Genomic DNA, 20,598 nt, shown 5'->3' with positions numbered 1-20,598 from the left:
AGCAATTCCCCACCCCCCCCCTTTTTTTTTTTTATGCTCCCTGTTTTTTCAGTAAACATCCATGGCAGTTTTTGACTTTCTTGACAAGTTAAAAGCTGAGTCTCTCAGCAGTCCTAGCGATGCCATTTTCTCATATCTTTTCTTTCTCTCGTCTTTTTTTCCTTAATAATTTTGGAATGTTCATGTTGGTGACATAAATAAATAGCTGACATGGCCTGATCGAAATGTTTTTCAGGGGTGCCTCAAATCCTGTAGCCGTTGTAAAGAATTTGGAATAGTCACAGAGACAAGAAGAAGGTGTTTTTTAAAGAGTTTTTGCCTTCTTTATTTACTGCATGTTTCATCTAGATAATGCTTGGAAGCCAAATAAATAGCAGATTAACTGTGTCCTTAGTGCTCTCTTTAGTGGAATATTTCTCATTTCCCTTGAGAGCCATTCATCTCATTTCTTGTCGTTCTTGGGGTAGTATATTTTTTTAATTGACACAGCACCTATTGGGTTTTGATAACTGTGCAGAAAAGTGGATTGTGTCACAACAAAGCTATAGAAACTTTCGGGACTGCTTCCTGGCACTCTTCAGACAGCGTAGCTCAAGCACAGGACAGGATCTGTGTTTGATTCCAGGCTTTGATGTTACGGTAGGGAAGCCACTGAACCCACTCCTGCCTTTTTTTCCCTGTTGGTATAATGGGAACAGTATGCAAGAGTATCCTGGGAGACTCGTTTCATTAACGTGTTCTGAGATAATCAGATGGGTGTCAGTGGAGGAAGAAAAAATACTCTTATTGCTCATTTTGATGCAATCTTTCATTTGATGACGGGCACATGAAAGAGATAATTGGAATCTCATAGTATCGCTGCAGTGAGATGAATGATTTCTTCTCATAATCTCCTCACTCTCACCTCATAAGAATTAGGGAGTTGTCAGTCTAAATCAGTGTGTGAAACAACTGGAGGCTGATCCTGCCTAGCTCAGATGTGCCAGGTGGAGTCACATGCCTGAGTATGGAATCCATTAGCCACTTCAGGGAAGCCGTGAGGCAGGATTCGCTGGAGTTTTTCTTTCCTATTCCGTGGAAGAGAAGGATTTGGGGTGGGGGGAGGGGGTGTGTGTGTTTATTTTTCACAATATTATACTTGTCATTAAAAAAACCCTGAACCCATAACTATTACTGCAGAATACAGGATGGCGAGAGGGGACATCACATGCAGGGTTACCGAATCATTCTCTAACTGGAGATTTCACCAAATGTTTTCCAGTTTTCCCTGTTTTAGAATGATGATGTCTGCTGTCGTATCCGTAGCACTTTCCTTTAGGGAATTTTGTGCAGCATCATCTATATCTAGCAACTCATCCTGGCGTGGAAAAGAGAAGAACAGAACCTGATTCCCTTGGCAGACTTGGCTTTCGTTATCCTTAGTCTTCTCATAAAGTTTTGCTACATGGGAACAGTATAACTTCTTTTTTGTAATATTGTGAATGCATACAATAAAAATAGTGCATCCACCACAAGCAGAGTGTTGAGCCAGTGAAAACTCAGAAAAGAGCACTCAGTTGTGGTAGAATCTGCTTAAGCAGATGAGCCATTTGTTATAAACTTGTGCGTATCTTCTAAACCACAATATAGCATCCCTTGGCACATGGCAGGGGAGATGATTAAAATTAGAAAGAGGTAGTTTTGTTCTGGGAAGAAAAATAGACAAGCATCTTTTAAAGAAATCCACCCAAATGTGACATGTATTCAGATATTACTAGTAACTGGAGAGGGAGCTTACTCGTGGTATCTTTACACGTGGAAGTATTTGCACCTGCCTGTTTGTTTGGACACACTCGGTCGCTCCCGCAACCCTAAAGGTTTTAAATATAAAAAAATAATTAAAATGTATTTTTTAAAATATATTAAAATATTTAAAATTTATAAATATATATATTAAAAATATTTTTTTAAAAAAATAGACGAGCAGGACAAGAAAAATACTCACCCATCCTGGGACCGAGGGTATCAAACCTGAGAGGCAGCCGTGACCCGGCTGTGCTGGGTTCAGCTTGCCATGCCTGCGGGGATGCGGCACTTGGCATCCCGCTGAGGGTCCCGTGGCCAGCGCATCCCTGGTGATGGCAAAGCACAGGAGCAGCCCGCAGGGACAGAAGGAGTCTGTGGGACTTGTGCGTTACGTGGCTGCTGGCGTATCCTTCTGCTTAAATTTCTATAGGAACGGGGATTGTTGCATCTAATGGACTGTTAGCTTTATAGAAAATAAATCGAGTAGTGTTCCCATGAAGAGTTCTGTTTAGATGCTCTTCTAAGAAAACATTTTAAAATGAAGTAAATAACCTAAAGAAACCCTTCTTTGAAGGTCTGAATAGCTGAATTAGTACACCTAACAGCCATAATGCTGTATGGCTGCAATAACAGTAGTTCAGAAGACCTGGAACAAGGTTTTAAGGTGTGATGGCCAAAAACTAGGGGTGGCTTTAGCATGCTCATTTGAACACGCTGTTAGTCAAACCCTGAAACTCTTGTGGTGACTTTCCAGTTCTCCTCCTCCTGTGCTTCCTTTGCAGCTCCTGTATCTGGGTCCAGAGCAGAAAGGCTGAAATACTGTGAGGAAAGATGGCTCATGCTAAATTCCTAGTGCAGTCAGAAACCAGACCCAGCAGGCCCTTCAGTGACAACCCACTGAATTTTGGGATGTTAATTCGAACACAAATGTCAAATTTATTAAATTTTAATAATCTTTGCTCTGGATTTTGATAGAAGGGGCTTCCCCTTATATTTTCAGAGCTGAAATAACTCAGCTGACAAACATTTGATATTCAAACGCTGCTGTAAATCCTAAAGATTTAGGGAGAAATACAGGGAAAGTCGGGCTTGCAGGTACCTGTCAGTAAAAGCTGGGAGGAAGGAGGGAAGGACCGCTCCGTCATGGAGCTGGAGGACTGGGTATTGGGGGGGTGGGCCCTTGCCTGCCCATCTCCGAGCGATCCCCTTTCCCTCTGTTTGTCCCAGTTTCCATGTTTACAAAAAGGTGGTAACAGCAGTTCTCCAGTGAAAGCAGCGTGTTAATTCACTAAGTAGAATTTATTCCCATGTTGAAAGAGGCATCAGATAATAAAAAGTTATGGTGTTTTCATACACAGAAGAGTTTGGGTGGGATTTTTTTCTTCCTTTGCCCTGTTCCTTCCACACCAGCAAAGGCTGCAGGTGAAAGGGGTCATAAAAATTCACATTTTGAAAGCTTAGTATTTACAGGTCGTTAAAGAAAACACCGGTGTAGCGTTAACTTAGCATTGCTAGTCTTACTAATTTAATGACTACAAGATCTCACCCCGCTTCTAGCTGAACCGAGGCCTGGCTGGCAAAGTATTTATAGAACATCCCTATGGAGTGGTTACTTACTATTAATGGCATTAAAGAAAGGGTACGTTTGATTAAATGAGGCAAAATTCTTCTCCCTTCAGCCTTCAGCGCTTCCTGCCATGCCAGGACTACAGGGAAAGCAGGCTAGCTAATATGAATCGATATTATCATTAAAACACATAATTATCTTCATGGGAAATTGCAAAAAATACTTGGAACAGGAGTAGTGCATCCCCTCAGACCTTCTCAGTAGAAGGTGGCTTGTTGAGAGGGTTGTGGAGGGGAAGGGTGGTGTCACCTTGCCGTGGTGGCAGCTGGACGGGCGATGCCTGGGCTTCCAGCGGTGCTTTGCTCTGTCTGCTGCTCCTTCAGCCTGCTCCCCATCCTGGCTCTCCCAGTGCCACGGCTCCCAGGCTGCCCCTTCCTTTCCTGAGCGTAGCCAGGATCGTGGCTCGGGGGGGCTGACCCCCGTACGAATGCTGGGAGAGGGAGACAGCTTTTCCCGTGGACCGAGGGGACCTGATGGGCTCAGGAGCCTGGTTTTATATGGGGGGAGCTGAACCCCAAAGAGAGTAAGCGGTGTGCTGAAGGCTGCGGAGGGAAGCGCCAGCAGGAGGGATGCGGAGGCGAGTTTCCAGGGGTCCAGGCTCTGGCTGCCATTTACCTCCTCGCCCTTGGGGGAAAGGACATTTCAGGGGTAGGGGTGGGGGATGCTGCTGAAGCGCCTGCTGAGCTCCCTGCCATTTGCTGTTAATTTCATATCGCTTTTGTTGTTGGTTTCTGTTGATGCTTTAGGTGAGGTCTGTCACAAATCCTACACGCAGTTCTCCAACCTCTGCCGTCACAAGCGGATGCATGCGGACTGTCGCACCCAGATCAAGTGCAAGGACTGCGGCCAGATGTTCAGCACTACCTCCTCCCTCAACAAGCACCGGCGCTTCTGCGAGGGCAAGAACCATTACAACCCGGGGGGGATTTTTGCCCCTGGCCTCCCCCTAACGCCCACTTCCATGATGGACAAATCCAAGCCCTCTCCCAACCTCAATCACACCAGCCTGGGATTTAATGATTATTTTCCATCCCGCCCGCACCCGGGGGGGCTTCCGTTCTCACCTGCCCCCCCAGCGTTTCCTGCCCTCACTCCAGGATTCCCAGGGATTTTCCCACCGTCTCTATACCCCAGGCCCCCCTTGTTACCACCCACGCAACTGCTCAAAAGCCCCCTCAACCACACTCCCGACGCAAAGCTCCCAAGCCCCCTTGGGAACCCAGCGCTTCCTCTGATCTCTGCAGTGAGCAACAGCAACCAGCCCACCTCAGGGGAGGAGAAATGTGAGAGCAGCCTGGAAAACTCCTACCTGGAGAAGCTAAAAGCCAGGAACAGTGACATGTCCGACGGCAGTGACTTTGAGGACGTCAATACAACCACAGGCACGGATCTGGACACCACTACCGGCACCGGTTCTGACCTGGACAGTGACGCAGAGAGTGACAGGGACAAAACGAAAGAAAAGAGCAAACAAATGGAGAGCAAGCCAGATTTTGTCAGCAGCTCTGTGTCTGCAAGCTCCACCAACAACACGAGTGAGATCCCTCTCTTCTATTCTCAGCATTCCTTCTTTCCTCCCCCCGAAGAGCACCTGCTGCCTACCACGGGAGCAGCCAATGACTCCATTAAAGCTATTGCCTCCATTGCAGAGAAGTATTTTGGGCCTGGCTTTATGGGGATGCAGGAGAAAAAGATGGGGTCGCTCCCGTATCATTCCATGTTCCCTTTTCAGTTCCTCCCCAATTTCCCCCATTCACTCTACCCTTTCACGGAGCGGACCCTCAATCACAACTTGCTGGTCAAGGCAGAACCAAAGTCACCCAGGGACCTCCACAAAGTAGGCAGCACCAGCTCGGAGTCACCCTTCGATCTCACCACAAAGCCAAAAGAGATGAAGCCAATCTTGCCGCCACCTAAGGTCCTGCCAGCCCCGTCCTCAGGGGAAGAACAGCCGCTGGACCTGAGCATCGGCAACCGCATCCGAGCCAGTCAGAACGGAGGGAGAGAGCCACGGAAAAACCACATTTATGGGGAGAGGAAGCTAATGGCAAGTGAAGTCTTACCCAAGATTTCCCAGTCTCAACTGCCTCAGCAGCCATCCCTGCACTATGCTAAGCCATCACCCTTTTTCATGGACCCCATATACAGGTATTAACATACCCTGCCTTAAGCGTTTCCTCTAACGAGCTAATTTTCTAGCTGACGCGGCAACTGGATGCAGATTGGGATGTAGGTTGTTTAAAGAGGGCAGCGACACTCTGCTGCAGTTGGTTGTACTTCTCTGTCCTTTGTCACAGCACGTTGAATTTTCTGGATTGAAAGGGCTGAATAATTGGAAGGGGCACTCATAATCAATATGTATAAAGAACACATCCTTATTTTGATAAAGAAGAAACTTGACCTATTTAAGGACTCTCCCACGAGCCAACGCTAAGATGGCACTTCTGCTGGGGAAATTCCAGAGGTTTGATTCGATAAGAATGCAGAGTTCAGATGCCTCGGAGCCCAGGCTCTCATGGCTTGGGAATGAGTCAGGAGCCCTGGGAGCCTGGAAATGCAGCTCTCCCACTGACTTACTTGATGGCCTTTTGTGAGCCACTTCACCTTTCTACCCATCCCCCCTTTCCACTTTTTCTTTCCAATTCCTTTTCTTAGAGATTTTCAGTTCATAGGAGCTGCTGCGGTGGACCCAGACCTTTGAAACATTTGTAGGTCTGGAGTAACAAGTCGTGTGTCAGTACACGGTGGCTTGTGGTTATCTGGATCTCTCCCAGACATGTTTCTTGCAGGCTTAATATGCCTTAGAAGATAACAAGGGTTTTGTAGTTTCACTTGAAACGGCGGGGTTTTGGGGAAGGCCCAGTGTGTTATGTCATGCCTAGAATAAGCCGGACACGAAAGGCATGTGTAAAGCAGACGGGATGGAGTTAGCTAAACACCAGTTAAACTTCCAGAAGGCATGAGTTCCAAAGAAGATGCAAAGGGAAGACTTAAGTCTTTTGTCATTTTAGAGCTTTGTATAACACCTGCTTGTAAAGGAAGGTTATTTTAAGCTTTACGGTGAGGGCATCAGTAAGTTTGTCTATTCCCCATCCAGGCACTGGCACTACCCTTGTTATTGTCCTGCTGGGGGTGAGAGCTGTTTGTTGCATAGCGAATACCGTTTGCTTGTTTTTAGCAAAGTGTGCGCTTGTTTTTAGCAAATACCGTTTGCTTGTTTTTTAGCAAAGTCTGTGCTTGTTTTTAGCAAAGTCTGTGCTTGTTTTTAGCAAAGTCCATGCTTATTTTTTAGCAAAGTCCGTGCTTGTTTTTAGCAAAGTCTGTGCTTGTTTTCAGCAATGTCCGTGGGTTTTTTTTAGCAAAATCCAGCGGAAAGAGGTGTCCTGAACCAGTCTGATGTAGTCGTTAACATGGCAGTTTGTTGTCCCATAGGATAGGATGCTTCATAACACCCATTTCGGTACATGGGTTCGGCCCCAAGGGCTCCTGGACCCCGTTGCTAATTAAACAGCTGGTTCCTGGCAGCGGGTGGCCTGTGCTTGTGTGAGTGGCGTGAGATGCGAGCGGCGAGATGTGCCGCAGGGTTGTGTGGGGAGCCTAGTGCTAACCCAGCCTGCTGGAAGTTAATGGATGTGCTGCAGAAGCTGGTGTTTCCTTAGCGCTGGAAGGACTCCTAGTCACCACAGAGCGATTATGTCAGCGCCGGGATGGTTCCTTGAGCGTTCAAAGGGCTGCGAACAACAACGGGGTGGCGTGGCCTTCGCCGCCGGCTGGCAAAGCGGGCCAGGAGAACAGCACCTATGTCACTGCCTTGCCGCTATTGTACAGTTGATAACTGTGGGAAAAAATGATGTCAATGTCTAGCCAGGCCAAAGAACTGTCAGCTGAGATGAGGATTAGTGAGCCCTCGTTGCTCGCTATTAAGAAAGCGTCTCTCGCTTTGCCAGCACTCTCGGGGTTGATGCTGTGTTGCTTGCTTGCATGCTTACCATCTGTGATGGAAACGGCTGCATCACAACCCGGGATATGTAATGTATTCTGTCTGCAACCCACCATGGTCATCTCCTCCTGGAAAAATAAGTAATGATGTAAATAGTCCGGCATTTATTTTTGTAAAAAGTACTTCTGGAAAAAAAATAAATAAATGGGAGAGAAAGGCAAAAGCTTCGAGTTAGCTTAGGATCCTGCCACCTCTGGGCATTCTCAGTAGGAATGTTAAAATAACATGGGTTGAAAAAGCCGTTGCCAATTAAAATAGCAGCCTCGGGAAAACCGTAAAGGTCCCGAAGGCAGATGGAAGTGAAGGATGGGGGCATCGTTTGTTGCATTCCATGGGATGCATATAGTTTTAGTAATATATTAAAATAGAAAGTCAGTGGTGGAGTTGCTTGCGAATCAGACTTCTGATGTAATGAGCTAAACAGCAGAGCTTCCAAGTCCCAGCTTAAAAAATATGGAAATATTTTGTTTCTAAACTTCTCTTTATCAGACTCTCTCACATCATTTGGCTCCTTCATTTTTCTCCCAAAGGCCACTTAAATCCTTGACATTTTCTCCTGGTGATATAATTTAATGCAGCCAGACAGCCTGAAATCAATGCAGTTTTTAGCTCAGCCTTGTTAAGGTAACGTTCTCAGGCACTGGGCTGAAAAGATCAGCTTAATCCTCTGCTCGCCGCGGAATTCAGCTCTGACGAGGAAGTTTGTACGTTGGTTGTGTTCTCGTTACCCGGCACCGGGAGATGGGAAAGCTGCTCGAAACACCGTCACTTTGCTGAGGTCTTACGTTTCTGATGCCGGTGGGGCTGCCTGTGGGGCCACCAGGGCCAGGGGACATTCCCTGGGGCACCGGGGCCGGCCACGCCGCGTCACCGAGAGCGATGCTTCGCGGGTCGGGCTGGTGCTGGCAGCGCTGGGCTCTTTCACCATCTGCCAGCGACTTTTGACGTGTTGTTTTACAGATTGTCGCTTTTCTAAAAACTCGTGCCCGTAAAAACACGCACCTTCCAAGGCGCAGCGATTCTGACTGCATTTCAAACCCAGCTCTTCTCTTTTCTTCTACCCAAGAAAAATGAAATGCAGATTAAGTACAGTTCGCTAAATAGCACGCTGCATGACTCTTCTTTTAAACTCTTCGGTAATTTGATCCACACACCAATCAGCTGAAATGCAGCAAAATAATTTGCTCTCATTTATGCTGGACTAATGTAGTTAAAATTACTTACTATTGGATTTCTGCTAGTTTAGCTGAGATGGACTCTATTCCAGTAATTTAAAGATGCAGCTGCATTTATTTGAGTTACTTTCATAACACTTTTTTTTTCCCACAGAGGACATTTAGGTTTCTCCTTTTGGTGGTTCCATACCACGTTTTCCCTGCAAGTAGAATATTTGGTGAAAGTGAAGCCAATTGTTTTCAAACCCAGGAGCCTAACTATAGATCGTTCCTCCATAGCAAGGTGCTTAAGCATGGGATGTTCGAATGGACCAGAGCGACATCGGAGGAACTCGGGTTCCTAAGTCACTTCAGAAATCTCCCACCAGTTCCTAACTTTTTAAATTGTTGTCCGTATATGCTTGCCAAAGAAACTCAATGCAAATTATATCTCAGCTGCAAGGGAGGAAATAAATATGAAACACCTAGTGATTTCAGCACACTTGGGGCTGCAAAGTCTGGCCCCGTGTTAACTCTTAAGGTAAACTCTTGAAGACAGTTTTTTTCCATGCAGTGGCTGCCTGCTGTGGACTCTAGAGCTTCTCCCACTTAAATGCTGCTTTTTCTGTAAATGTAGGTTTTTTCATGATGTTTCACAACAGCAGAGGCTTATAAACCGCTACAGCAGAGGCATTAGCTCTCACATAGAAAGATCAAAACGATTTCTTAGTCGTCAGTCTGCTGACAGCTAAAAAAATATCACCCAAAGGAGGGGATCCAGTGCCTGTAGTGGGGTAACTTGCGGGTCATAATTTGTAGTATCCAGTAGAAAGGGAAGAAGGATGTTTGTGTCAGGAGGAGAACAGCGAGAACTGAAACACCTCGGCAAATGTTTTGGCTCTGTCTTTGCTGCCTGTAGCCCTGTAAGGTATGTAACCCTCTGTGTTGTTGTCCAGCAGGGTGGAGAAGCGGAAGGTGACAGACCCTGTGGGTGCCCTAAAGGAGAAGTACCTGCGACCCTCCCCGCTGCTTTTTCACCCCCAGGTAAAAGCAGTGACGTTCGTATGCGGTGTTGGTTGAATGCCAAGAAGTTTGAGGTGGGGCTGGTACCGACAGGTCGCTTGGATCAGACTCTTTCTCACCCAAGAGCCCAACTGGAAGCTCCACTACTTTCCGCTAGTTACTTTCAGATACTTTTAATATCATACCTGGTTTGAGGATGCTGGTAGTTGTGCCTTGCTGTTTCTTTTGCATTAGCAAAACAGGGGTGAGGTCTGGACAGTGCATATGGTTGCCAATTTCCCCTTGCCCGTGCCAGAGCGCCTACGGAATTTTTCCATTGGGAACACCTGGTGCAGTTACCTGCAGCAGTGCAAAGTGGGGGACCGTCTGGCATCCGAGCAGTAGCATTTTATACCTGTCTGAGGGTCCCTTACGTCATCTAGAAGGTGTGAAATTGCAGGGCAGGGGAGAATGGGGGTTCAGTTCTGCCTGCTCCAAAAGGTGACGGGACACCTGACGGAGAACTTGTATTCTCCTTCCTGCCCAGCTGCTTTAGGCTCTGTTCCTCTGACAACTCATGGATATTTGCTCCCTCTGCATCTCCTTCAGGTCTGAGTCACTGCAGAGCGATGGGAAATGCTGCGGGACAGCTTTCCCATTTTGCTGGGCTGGGAATGCCAGCCCATCAGCCCGCAGAGCAGCTGGACCAGGCTTTTACCCCAGGGCATTTGAAAGGCGCAACTAAGTCCAGTGCAACCAAGACTGTTCATGGGAACCAACCCCAGTTTCCAAAACCCCTCATGAGCAACAGACGAACTCTCCGAGCAGCGGTATTAATCTTTGCCCTTAGGATTCCCTGCTCCAGAAGGATCACGCAGCGAGTCCTGCCACACGCTGCCTGACATCCTCTCCCGTGCGATGGTCGCCAGCTATCCTCCATCTCCTGCTGCGAGCGCATGCTGGGAGCTGAGCAATGTGGTCCTTATTGTACTCTCCTTTATATTCACATGCATTGTTCTCCTCTGATAATGTTTCCCACTTTAGATAAATAACTTGCAGGTTTGTGAAAGCTGGGTCCTGGTTGCTTTCACAGCTAAACTTAGTTCCCTCATTGTTTCGCATCAGCCTCAGAGTTTGGTTAATAACTTCCCCTGATTTTTCCTTCATACAGGCTGGATAATGTGACAGGCTGGCCAGGAACATCCTGTGTTTGTGTGAGTTAGAATACTAGGGATATCTGCCTGTAAAGAATCTGATAGCAGGGAGGAGCTAGTGTGGCAAAGCAACCCAACAAGATGATGAGAAACGTACAGACCCTGAGTAGGAGCAAGCATTGGGTGGAAGCTTATTAACATTGTTCCTGAAATCCTGACCACGTCCTCTTCCCATGGCAATGAAAAGATGTGGAAGGTCTGGTTATCTCTAATAGCTTATCACACAGAATAGCCTAAAATTTACAATCACTCAAGCCCGAAACTTCCTGGTAACTGTTTTTTAATAAAGCGGGTCGCTGTGTAAAGATCACTTGGTCTAGCGAGTTGCTGATCCCGTGCTATGAAATCGGTCAGGTATTTCAAATACGGTGAACGAAGACGGGTCATTTGTTCAGGAGCATGTGAGATTTGTACTACCAGATGCCCAGCTGTTATCGTGGATCTTTTCCTAAGAAATCGTATTTTCAGGGCCTCGTGCTTCTGCCATCCTCATTTGGACGAGCGTTCACATGCCGGCTCAGCCAGAGGCATGCTCCGCGTGTGTTTCTTTCACTCTAAACACAAGTCTGGTCTCAGCCTTTTCTTCTGTGAACAGTTCTCCAGCTCTCCTGAGGGCCCTGGGTGGGATGTGATGAAGCCAAAAGATGTGATATGACTGAGCATTCGGAAGATGCTTTCTCTCTCAAACTTAATTGCAGGCAACTTTTATTTCTGAGCCAGTCGTCGACAGTAGTTTCTCTGCTCTGATGGGAGTTATTCCTATATCATCTATTTTAAATGAAACTCTGGACAACATTAACAAATGGTGTAACTTTTTGATAACTCAATGGAAAACCTTTTCTCACCTGTTAAGTTTCTTTTCTTCTCCCCTTCTTTTTTATTATAACCAGGCAGTTGTTCCCTAAATAGCAAAGTGCCTTTACCACTATGGCCGGTGTTTAGAATTTTAAAATAAGCCTACGGCTATCAAGCCAGCAAACATCTCTGACTAAGTGCCTAAAGAACAGGGCACAACAAAAGATATCTCCAGGTACTCCAGCAAAGGGCTGAGTGGCATAGCTCTGAAAGATCCGGATAGCATTTTAACATGATGGTTTTGTTACATGACTGGCAGCTGGGGCAGAGCTTTTGCTGTAAATGATCAAGTAACCTTTTCAAGTGGCTGGCGCTAAGTATTACTTACTATTTATCATGGGCTGGGAGCCTCCAACTAAGGGGCTGTGGATCTATTATTGGGAAATGGGTTTTACTACTCCTCTTTTTTACAGCTTATGAATGGTTGTCAGCCTTCCACAATGTATTCTTTGGTGATTAAGACAACTTTTTTTTATAGTCATACATTTTAAACAATATCTTGGCTCTCTTCCCCCCCGCCCCCCCCCCCCCGCCCCCGAGCCCAGTTTAATAAAGTGTAAACGTGCAAAAGGTCAGCCCTTCCTGTACAATAGAGCATCTAGTTTTGATATATGGCTTCCTACCGCCTTCTGCTCGCTCGCTGTCGCCCCAGCGCTCGGGCTGCCTCTCCATTCAGGCTCCCACTCCCCCCAATGCTCCCTTCGTTCCCGATGATGTCATCTGCAGCGAGGAGGCAGCTTTATTGCTGCCTTGTTTGTTTTATCCGTGTTTTCTGCTTGGTATCTTAAAAGTGCTCTCAAGAGTGCATAAAATTGAATGTTGGAGATGTCAGCATAGTCCTCAAAGTTGCATTTCTCTCTTGGATTTGGATTTCCTGCTTTGCTCTAATGAAAGTAAAAGTGGTTTTCTTTAGGTAGGATTTTTATGCTTTTTTTTTTTTTTTTTTCTTTCCCCTTCCCCTGTATCTCCAGGTTTTTCCCTTTCTCCCTCTTTCTGGTGTGGCATTTAATCCAGTGTTTATGTGAGAACATGGCCATTGCAGTCTCGTGCAAACCAAAGCCGATAAAGGCACCCCGAAAGGTTTTGTTCAGTGCCTGCCGCCCCCCGCCCGCTCAGCGTGGAGCTTGTGGTCCTCCTGACCGTAACTCATCCAGCCACAGCTCACACAGAGCATTTTGGCTGGAATTCCCTTTCGCTCCAGGAAGCCCAGCCACCTCCCACCCATCCTTCCATCACCTTTACTGGCTTCTGAACCTTTCTTCCATATAATTAAAACGTTGGCCTCTTCACCCAGCAAACTCTCTGTGCACCCCCTCCATCCTGCATCTGAGCTTAACTCCTCCTCTTCCCCAGCTGCTCCCTCCTTACCCCTCCAGCCTCTCCTCTGTCCCAGCTCCCTGATCCACGGTCACGCATCCCCCTGGGCTCCCTCCTACTCCAGCCAGGATTCTTCTGCCCCAAACTTCCCTGCCTTCTCCAAGCAGGACTGGGCTGCCTGCCCTGCCCGCAGCTCATGTCCCGTCCCTCCGTGCCTGTGCCAAGGTAGCGGGTGCCGGAGGAGAGCCCAAACCTCCTCATGATCCAGGACTTTTGTTCTTTGTTTGAGAGGGGGGGTTTGGGCGGTGAGTTTTACATCCAGCAGTTGACCACAGTGCCTGATTTCAGTGTCAGCCCTGGGAAAAGGGAAGCCAGGAGTATTCTGAGATAATTTTTAATCTGGAATGCTGAAAGTAAGCCCATGCACATTGCAGGAGGTGAACAAGTGCCCCGTTTCTGAGCTATGATGCTTCCTGCACGGCTTTGCCAGTTGTATCTTTTCTGGTTTCTCTGAGCCTGACACGCTATTTCTGTCTTTCCCGGCTGGATTTGGTGGCTCCATTTCACACGGAGCAGCTAGCTTCTGACAGTAAGTGCAAACATCAGCAACGGGCTTTGACCAACACACCAGGGGTAAAAGACATGTTTTTATGCATCAGATACTGTTCTTCCTGTGGATTTTTATGACGTGAGATCTTGCCTTGTACTTGTAGATGTCAGCCATAGAAACAATGACAGAGAAACTGGAGAGTTTTGCAGCCATGAAGGCAGACAGCGGCGCTTCCCTGCAGCCCCTTCCACATCACCCCTTCAACTTCCGATCTCCGCCGCCCACGCTGTCCGACCCCATCCTGCGCAAGGGCAAGGAGCGTTACACCTGCAGGTAAGGGCCTGTGCACCCCCGGCTGTACCCCCGGCTGTACCCCCAGATCTCCCCTTGTTGCAGCAGCCCTGGGAAGATGCCACCACAGCCGGGATGCTGCACCAGGCACCGGCATGTGACATCTCTATGTCTCGGCAAGGGTGGGAGTTAAAACAAGAAGTGGCAGAATTAGAACAGAGCTTTCTGATGACTAATTCGCTCTGAAATAGCTTGTTTTGTCTGGTAGAAAAATCAGCATCTTCTATTTTCTTTGTAATTTTGAATAACCTTGAGAGCAGATCTGGAGATTCTCAAGCAAACAGAATTTGCCAAGCCAAGTCTCCTGTGCGTGGTAGCAAACGCCCCAGTTCTCAGCGCGAGTGTAACCTCAGCTGTGTCCAGTCCCAGCTATGCAAAATAATGGAATTTAAAAACCAGCATACAGTAAACAGCTTTTTCAAACACAACTGTATCCACATCGATACTTACATATCCACTGCAGCTCTAAGAGCTCGTGTTGGAGCAGATCACTGGGGAATAAAAACTTTTATCTGCTTGCACAGTTACCTGCAGCTACTAGAGGTGGCTCCCACTGCATTTTTCATGGGTGCAGTAACGGGGTACGTATTTTGTTTGATGGATCTCTTATGTTCAATTTGCCACAAAAGCTGTGGGTTCAAATTCATTGGATAGTTAGAAATTTGAGGTTTCTACCTGCAATAGGAACTATGCACGTTTAGATATGCACTCACAAGATAACGTTTGGATTTTTATTATTGATGAACGCCCACCTTAACCGTTCATCTTCAGGACATCTGAAGGTGCTGAATGTCTCTGAAATTAAGAAAGTCTGCTCGTGCATTCCTTCTGTAACAGTAAGCATCAGCTTTTAGAGTCACAGACTGTAAGCCTTCATCCTTAATATTTTATTTCCCAATTATTATTATTATTATTATTATTATTATTATTATTATTTATATCTCACTTCCTTTTGAGTTTACTGTGAATCAGTTTTATTGTGGAATGCAGTTCATTCTCTTTATTTCATTTCATATTGCTGCATTTCCTTATTCTAAGCAGACGGTCAGACTCGCAGCAGCATACCCCAGTAACAGAAACACAGTGCTGCAGCGTTTAACCAGAAGAAAATTCTGTGAATTCCGGGAAGGACGATCAGGATTATCTATGCTAAGCAACTAAACAGGGCTGTGAAAGAGATCCATAAAAATCTCAAGCGACAAACAATATGAAATGGCAGTGACTAAAGAGTCTTGGTCATGGTGGTACGGAGCACAGTGCCTGGGTGGCAGGTGCAGACAAGCAGGAGGTTCTGTCGCACGACACACAGTTCAGTGGAGGAACTCATGGCCATAGGAGGCTGTGGATGTCCAACGCGTACGTGCGTTCAAAAAGCTTTTAGGAAAATAGATGGAAGAAACTCAGCAAAAGGGTATCATCGAGAACGGGTATCTTCAACCATAGGCTCAGGAGGATCTTCAACTTCAGATGGAAGCTGGGAGAGTATCTTGTGGATGGGTCGCTACATCCTTGCTGTGCTCCGATGGACTTGCCCAGGCCTCCAAGATGAGCTGCTCTGCCAGCCAGCATTTGGGTCTGGCTGTTCCAATGGGATTTTTTCTTTTTTCCTGCCCTTCCCAGTGATGCAGCGTGGTCGACTGTTGTGCTGTGCCTGGGATGGGGATGGGTTGCACCAGTTCTCTCACCACTGAGAATCCTGTTGTTCGGGGGTGGGTGTTGCTCTGTCAGTTGTCACCTCCCCATCTTCCTCCCCCAGTACATCGGTGCTGAGAGTCTCTAGGGAATAAAGGGATTTTCAGGGATTTTCCAGTGTTGGGAGCGGTATGACACGTGCGAGGTCGATAGTAGCTGCTGATAGAGTGCTTGTGAGTGACCTGGTGTGGCAGGCCTTTCGTGCACTGATGGTGACTTTGGCTTTCACTCTCTAGGTACTGTGGTAAGATCTTCCCGCGCTCAGCAAACCTGACAAGGCATCTGCGGACACACACTGGAGAACAGCCCTACAGGTGATGTTGCCCCCCAGACAAAACCCCTTTCCCAACACACTCCTCATTCACCACTCTGTTATTTTTTCTGCTTTCTATAAACCTGTGCCAACATAATACCGTGGCCCCATAGCATTACATATAGTGATTCATAGGATTGTATATTATGTGTACCAGCCAAAAATAATCAGGTCTGGCAGCTTGAAGATAGACACTTAACTTATATTTAGATGTATGCTGGCAAATGAGTGGTCTGATTTGCAGTGTTGTTTAACACTCACATTAACCATTCATCTCAAGGACAGCTGGAGGTGCTGAATGTCTCTGAAAATCGGGCTGTTTTGAAGGGCTTGCCAGTAAGTTAACTGCCGGCTCTAGGTAGATTTTAATTCTTTTTTTTTTTTCCTAATGCATATCAGAGGTGCCTGGAGTGGTGGATCAAAATCTGAAAGAGAATCCCTGTAGTGTTGTCTGATTTTAAAATCTCAGTTTGGAGTTTCCACCTGTAATTGGTAAAGTTTAAAAAGAGTGCTGAGAGCGGGGAGAATCGCGTGCTGTTTCACACGTTCGATGGGTGTTTAAGGGAGAAGGCTGAACGACTGTTTTCTGCCAGTTTGTGGGGCAAGGTGATGTGATTTTTATGCTTGAGTTTGCGTGGTGTCTATGCAAAAGGGTGCTTTGCAAAACTGCAAAAAAACCCCTCCATCCCGGGCCAGCACCCTGCAGGCGGGCATGATGCTCCAGCCTGGGCACACGCGGGTTCTGCTTCTCATAAAGGGGCTCCTGTTTAAGTGAGTGTTTTAAATTTGACTCAGACTCACAAGAAGGTACATGTAAGCGTGTATGTGTGTGTAGGTATATAAAGGAATATTTCTCATGGAAGACAGAGTTGGATTTTTTTCCCCCAGTGTTTTCTCCTGGTGTTTTGCAGTCCGTTTCAAAAAACTTTGGCAAAAAAAGCATGCTTCGGTTGATTTCTAGTTAGAATAGGTACCTATATGAGCAAAACGGAATGAGTGATGACTTGAGAGCTTGCTGAAAATCAAGCACTGTGTTTTCCATAACGTGAGTAAGTGTTTTGCGCATTGTCGAACAATAGTAACAATTCAGTTAGTTTCATTTTTGGTAGCTGATATTATGGTATTTCCATACACAGTCATAAGTTCACAACAAAGCTAATGTAATAGTTATTATATAAAGAGAAACACAAACAAATTTATGAGCAGCAAAAGGCCATGTGGTCAAATACATCAAATTTTTATGCTTAGTTTAACTTAAGAAGCTACTCTCTCGCACACTGTAATCGCTGGTGCATACAGAGTCAAATTTTTTTTCCATACAGAGTCATGCAGAATTTTGAGTGTAGACATTAGGTATATTAAAAATAAAAAAACCCAACTCTCCAAAGCAGACATATATTTTGGAACCATTCCCCGTTCTGATTTTTTCAGTTGCATTACTTGATACGCCTTGAATGAATAGTGTGTACTCACTATACACCCCGTCTGACTAGAATGCTTGCTCCCGATTATTCAGAGATTGTTAGTTCAATTTTCTTCCAAAAAAGGAGACTTGCGACTTAACAAAGGTTAGGAAAATAAAGATTTATTTGATCTGGTCTTCTCCCAGAAAATGGCCTGTGTGTTTTTTTTTGTAACAGGGGTTTGACTTCTGGACAATGTTGCATTATAATAGCACTCCTGAGAGTTAGTGCTGCGTTTACAGAAGAGCTTAATTATCATTGCTTTTCTTTTGCTCTCAGAGAACTGAGATTTCCAGCTTTTGCAGCAGTAATTGTTTGGAAAGCTTGGGTCTTTTTTAAGTGCCGACTTTTTGCAGGTAAAAGGAGGTGGCTGACTTCTCAGTGTTTAACTGATGCCTTTCTCATAACTTTTCATTGCTTAACTGTTTTTTCTTTCAACTCTGTCAGTGTTATATAGTCATCCAAATATGACTTAACGTGTTCCTAAAGCTAAAATAAACTGACCAAATGTCCGAGTGTAGACCAGGGAATGGGCAGGCCAGAAAATCAGGTGTTTTGGTTGTGATTCCTGCTTGTCATTGATATGTGGTGTGTTTTTTACCAAGTCACTTAAACTTCCTAGGTGCCTATTTACTGCTGTATAAAGGAGGAATTAATAGCACATGAGCAATAAGGAGGCAAAATAATTATTTTTGTAAAGGGAAAGTGCTACGTGAAGAGTAAGAAATACCTGTGATGCCCTTCACTTCCTAAAAATCAACTGATTCCTGAAAAGACTCAGACAATATGCCCTAGGGTGAAATTCGGCATGCTTCTTTTCATTCCTTTTTCCCACACTACATCCAAAATTCCGTAGTATGTATTTCAAAACCCAGTGGTACAAAGGACTATCGAACTTAACTGTTTCTTTCAGAGAAATGCAAAAGAAACATTGGGCTTGTAAAACCACATCAGGCTTACCTGGAAACTCAGGTCATAAACCCCAGGGCTTTGCTGTCGGTCTGAGCTTACCGGGCAAAGGCCAGAAGGGGCAGATTTTGGGGAAGCTCCTTGTGACCCAAAGGGTGCATCGTTGTGGTGGGTTTGCTTCTTAGTTTTGATTTCACTCCCTGGAATCACAGAATCACATAAGCTGCATCAAACCTGGACTGAGGATAACTAAAAGCTGCTTGATTCAGCAAGACTTTATTTTCTTCTCTTAAATGTCTGTTCCCTCCAGGATGCCTTCTAATTGATTCTTGAATTACACCCAGTCCTGAAGCACTGCCTGTAAGGCTGTGATTCCTCCTATAAAGATGTGCTTCCTGACGTCTGTTTTGAATTTGTTTTTCTTTAATTTCCTTGTAGGCCCCCATGTCCTGTTATCTGCATTAAGTTGAAACTAACAACTAAAGCTGATGTCTACCAGGTCGTTTAAGATTGCACATAGCTCACTAAGTACCTCTTCTCTCTCGTTTTCTCTTTTTAAAAATGTAGCCTGAATTCATCCCTGGCATAAATGTGCTTGAGGTTAAGGAGTTACTCAGAGGGAGTTTAGCTGTCCATGTGGTTTGTGCTTTGTTCCTGCAATTTGGTCTTTACAGCTCACGTTGATCATCAAATAAGTGTAAAATTTTGCAAGTGCTGTTATGCTGTTGGAACTCTACAAAGCCTGTTATCAAATGCCTGACTGTCACACGTGGAGTGTTCCCAAACCGTGTAGTCACACAGTGATTAGCTCCGTGACTCGTTCTTACATTACCGGGTCTTGCCGCCTGTTTTTCCCTGCCGGTGGTGTTATCCCAGGTACCCGCGCTCCTCGGGCCCCGAGGGATGCCGGCCCTTCCTCAGCTTTGGCTCATTCTTCCCTCTCGTTCACTCCTACTTTCTGTTTTTTTAGCCCATTGGTGTGTTACTTTAAACTGATAAGGAAAAAAACTTTACTAGCATTTTGTCAGCCTGTTTACAAAGCAAATACCGCTGCTTTTGAATTTTATTCTTCTCCTGCCTCTGCGTTCACCCCTTCCCTGAATTGAAGCTGGTTCCTCTGTCTGGGTCATTTATTTAGATTAAAACCAGCAGAGATCCAAATACCGACCCCTCTGGGACCACAAATAATACAGTACGTCTCCCTCATCCCTTTGCTTTCAGACATTAGCTATTGCTCCTTTCCAATGCCCCTCTGTTTTCTATTTTTTTAACAAGCTCTTTATCCTTTCTCCGTACCCTACCCTGCATCCACATAGCTCATCGTTAGAGCAAGGACCTGTCAGGGGAAACTTTTCAAAGACTTCCTGAACATCTAAATAAATGGACATACCGGAGGCCCGATCGTTCTTGCCTTGCGCAGGCGAGCGCTGCCTTTGAAGTCCCTGGGGCTGTTGGTGTGAGTAATGCAGGAGCCCCGGCGTGGGGCACCGCAGGCACGGCGGCATGGCACGGCACAGCATGGCACGGCAGAGTCCGGTGCTGCCAGGCATTACCCAAACACCAGCAACGCAGCAGTGCCCAGCTGGGAAGGGCACGGAGCGTGGGGACAGGCAGGGAGCAAAGCCCTTGGGCATCAGCAGGGGCGAGGAGGGGGCGGCTGATCCAGCACCGGCAGAACTGGGCTGGGCAAAACTGCGTGTGGAAGTCCCGTGGGGTAACGGGTTCTGGCTGGTTTGGACATCGCAGTTTTCTGAAACGCTGAACAGTAGGAGCTGCCGAAGCCTGGCAGCTCCCGAGAGCAAATCCATCAGTGGCTAACGGAGAGGAGGAGAGCAAGAGCTGGAAATCTGTGTGTGATCAACCCTCTGTGTATAAACCGTGCTTGTTCTTGCTGGCGTTCAAATAATGCCTTGCTTTCCTTAGTTAAACAAGTTTTTTTGAGAAACCTTGGGGTTTGGTTTCAAGGTTTTTGAGAAAGTGAAAGACTTTTGAAGTCTGAGAAAACTGTGGCTTAAAAAGAGATTTTACTTTCTTCCTAGGTTAATGATAATAAAGCTTCATTATTTGAAAGCTCTTTATCCTTTTTGGTGATTTAACGGTAGGAAATTTGGAGGTGGACATGGAATCCATAAACATTCAGCGAGAGAGAGTGTTTCATAAATGTATCTCTGCTATTTCCAAAAATAATATCAATTTCTTTTTAGAGACCAAATAAAAATCACAGCTGTGGCACATCTGGAAATTATGTGTGTGTTTCACAGCATAGATTTTTTTACACTCGCACCTCCTTCCCACATTTGAACCTGTTGTGTTTGTAGGGTGTCCGTAGGGTCAAGGCAAATCCCGTCTCATACTGGAGGGATGGA

At 46.0% G+C, this 20,598-nt stretch overlaps 1 protein-coding gene across 3 annotated transcripts in view; it reads left to right on the top strand.

Annotated features, from left to right (window-relative positions):
- The window catches only part of PRDM16 (PR/SET domain 16), a 345,908-nt gene that overhangs the window by 313,340 nt on the left and 11,970 nt on the right, over nucleotides 1-20,598 (top strand). For 2 of the 3 annotated variants that reach the window (XM_080380313.1, XM_080380314.1), the window contains exons 9-12: nucleotides 4,159-5,560; nucleotides 9,523-9,610; nucleotides 13,668-13,837; nucleotides 15,784-15,861. In XM_080380313.1, coding sequence (XP_080236439.1) covers nucleotides 4,159-5,560; nucleotides 9,523-9,610; nucleotides 13,668-13,837; nucleotides 15,784-15,861 — 1,738 coding nt within the window. The remainder of the gene's footprint in view (nucleotides 1-4,158; nucleotides 5,561-9,522; nucleotides 9,611-13,667; nucleotides 13,838-15,783; nucleotides 15,862-20,598) is intronic. The other variant, XM_080380315.1, reaches the window with a different exon arrangement.

The sequence above is a fragment of the Falco punctatus genome (assembly GCF_963210335.1).
Source record: "Falco punctatus genome assembly, chromosome: 3".
In the NCBI taxonomy this organism is placed as follows: Eukaryota; Metazoa; Chordata; class Aves; order Falconiformes; family Falconidae; genus Falco; species Falco punctatus.
This window is presented reverse-complemented; position numbering and strand designations above follow the sequence as displayed.